The sequence below is a fragment of the Colobus angolensis genome, unplaced genomic scaffold, assembly GCF_000951035.1.
Source record: "Colobus angolensis palliatus isolate OR3802 unplaced genomic scaffold, Cang.pa_1.0 Scaffold25, whole genome shotgun sequence".
NCBI lineage: Eukaryota > Metazoa > Chordata > Mammalia > Primates > Cercopithecidae > Colobus > Colobus angolensis.
The window spans coordinates 5,135,908-5,137,299 of record NW_012115710.1 but is presented as its reverse complement, the minus strand read 5'-3'; the positions used below and the strand labels follow the sequence as shown (position 1 = coordinate 5,137,299).

Genomic DNA, 1,392 nt, shown 5'->3' with positions numbered 1-1,392 from the left:
GATGGTCTTGATCTCCTGACCTCGTGATCCGCCCACCTCAGCCTCCCAAAGTGCTGAGATTACAGGCATGAGCCACGGCGACCAGCCAGCACTTCATTCTTTTGCCTTGCCATGCAAGAAGTGAAGTCTCTCACTCAAAGTTTCACAGGCAGGATTTGAGGCCCGTGCAGAGACTCTGCCCTGAGAGACCCCTGCTCTGACCCGGGACTTCCTTCCAGGTGTGGACGACACTGTCACGGTGCTCCTGCAGTACCCAGGAGAGGTCCACAGCAGCTTCACCTGCAGCATCACCGCGCAGCTCTCCAACACGGCCTCCGTGAGCGGCACCAAGGGCATGGCACAGGTGAGGCGCGGCAGGCCCAAGCGCTGGGGATTGTGCCCCTAAAATAGAAGGGGGACAAATGGCCCCTAGAGCTAGATGAGGGCTTAACCAGCCAATTTCACATCATTGCTAAAGAGTTCATCCTCCTTAACCAAGCCAAGAGGTGGGTTCTGGGCCTCTAGGCTCTCCTTACTTAGGATTAACCTATTGCTCTGTCAAATATCCTTGGGCCTGGCCAGCATGGTGGCTCACACCTGTAATCCCAGCACTTTGGGAGGCCAAGGCAGGCGGATCACCTGGGTCAGGAGTTCGAGACCAGCCTGGACAACATGGTTAAACTCCATCTCTACTAAAAATACAAAAATTAGCTGGATGTGGTGGCAAGCATCTGTAATCCTAGCTACTTGGGAGGCTGAGGCAGGAGAATCGCTTGAACTCGGAAGGTGGAGGTTGCAGTGAGCCGAGATAGTGCCATTGTACTCCAGCCTGGGTGATAAGAACAAAACTACATCTCAAAAAGTTTATATATATACACCTGGCCGGCATGGTGGTCACACCTGTAATCCCAGCACTTTGGGAGGCTGAAGCTGGTGGATCACTTGAGCCCTGGAGGTTGAGGCTGCAGTGAGCTGTGATTGTGCCACTGTACTCCAGCCTGGGTGACAGAGTGAGATCCTGTCTCAAATATATATCTTCAGTCCGGAGGAGAAGCCAGTTATTCTCAACCACGCTTAGTGGGCAGTTGTGAACTTTGGAAGCACATTCGGGGGAGGATCTGGGTGTTACCAAAGGTCAGCTTAACTGGTCTTCCTGGGGCCCTGTTGCTAGGAAAAAACCCCATTCTATAGCCAGGCATGGTGACTTACACCTGTAATCCCAGCGTGATTGGGAGGCCGAGGAGGGCAGATCACTTGAGCTCAGAAATTCAAGACCGGCCTGGCCAACATGGTGAAACCCCATCTCTACTGAAAAAAAAAAAAAAAAAAAAAAATAGGCGAGTGTAGTGGCAGGCACCTGTAGTCCCAGCTACTTGGGAGGCTGAGGCAGGAGAATGGCGTAAACCCGGGAGG

General features: G+C 52.9%; 1 protein-coding gene across 1 annotated transcript in view; it reads left to right on the top strand.

The window, feature by feature from the left end:
* Positions 1 to 525, top strand: part of DHDH (dihydrodiol dehydrogenase (dimeric)) — an 11,392-nt gene extending 10,867 nt beyond the window's left edge. The window contains exons 5-6 of the mRNA XM_011946532.1: positions 219 to 343; positions 520 to 525. Of these exons, the coding sequence (XP_011801922.1) occupies positions 219 to 343; positions 520 to 525 (131 nt within the window). The remainder of the gene's footprint in view (positions 1 to 218; positions 344 to 519) is intronic.
* The last annotated feature ends 867 nt before the right edge of the window (positions 526 to 1,392 follow it).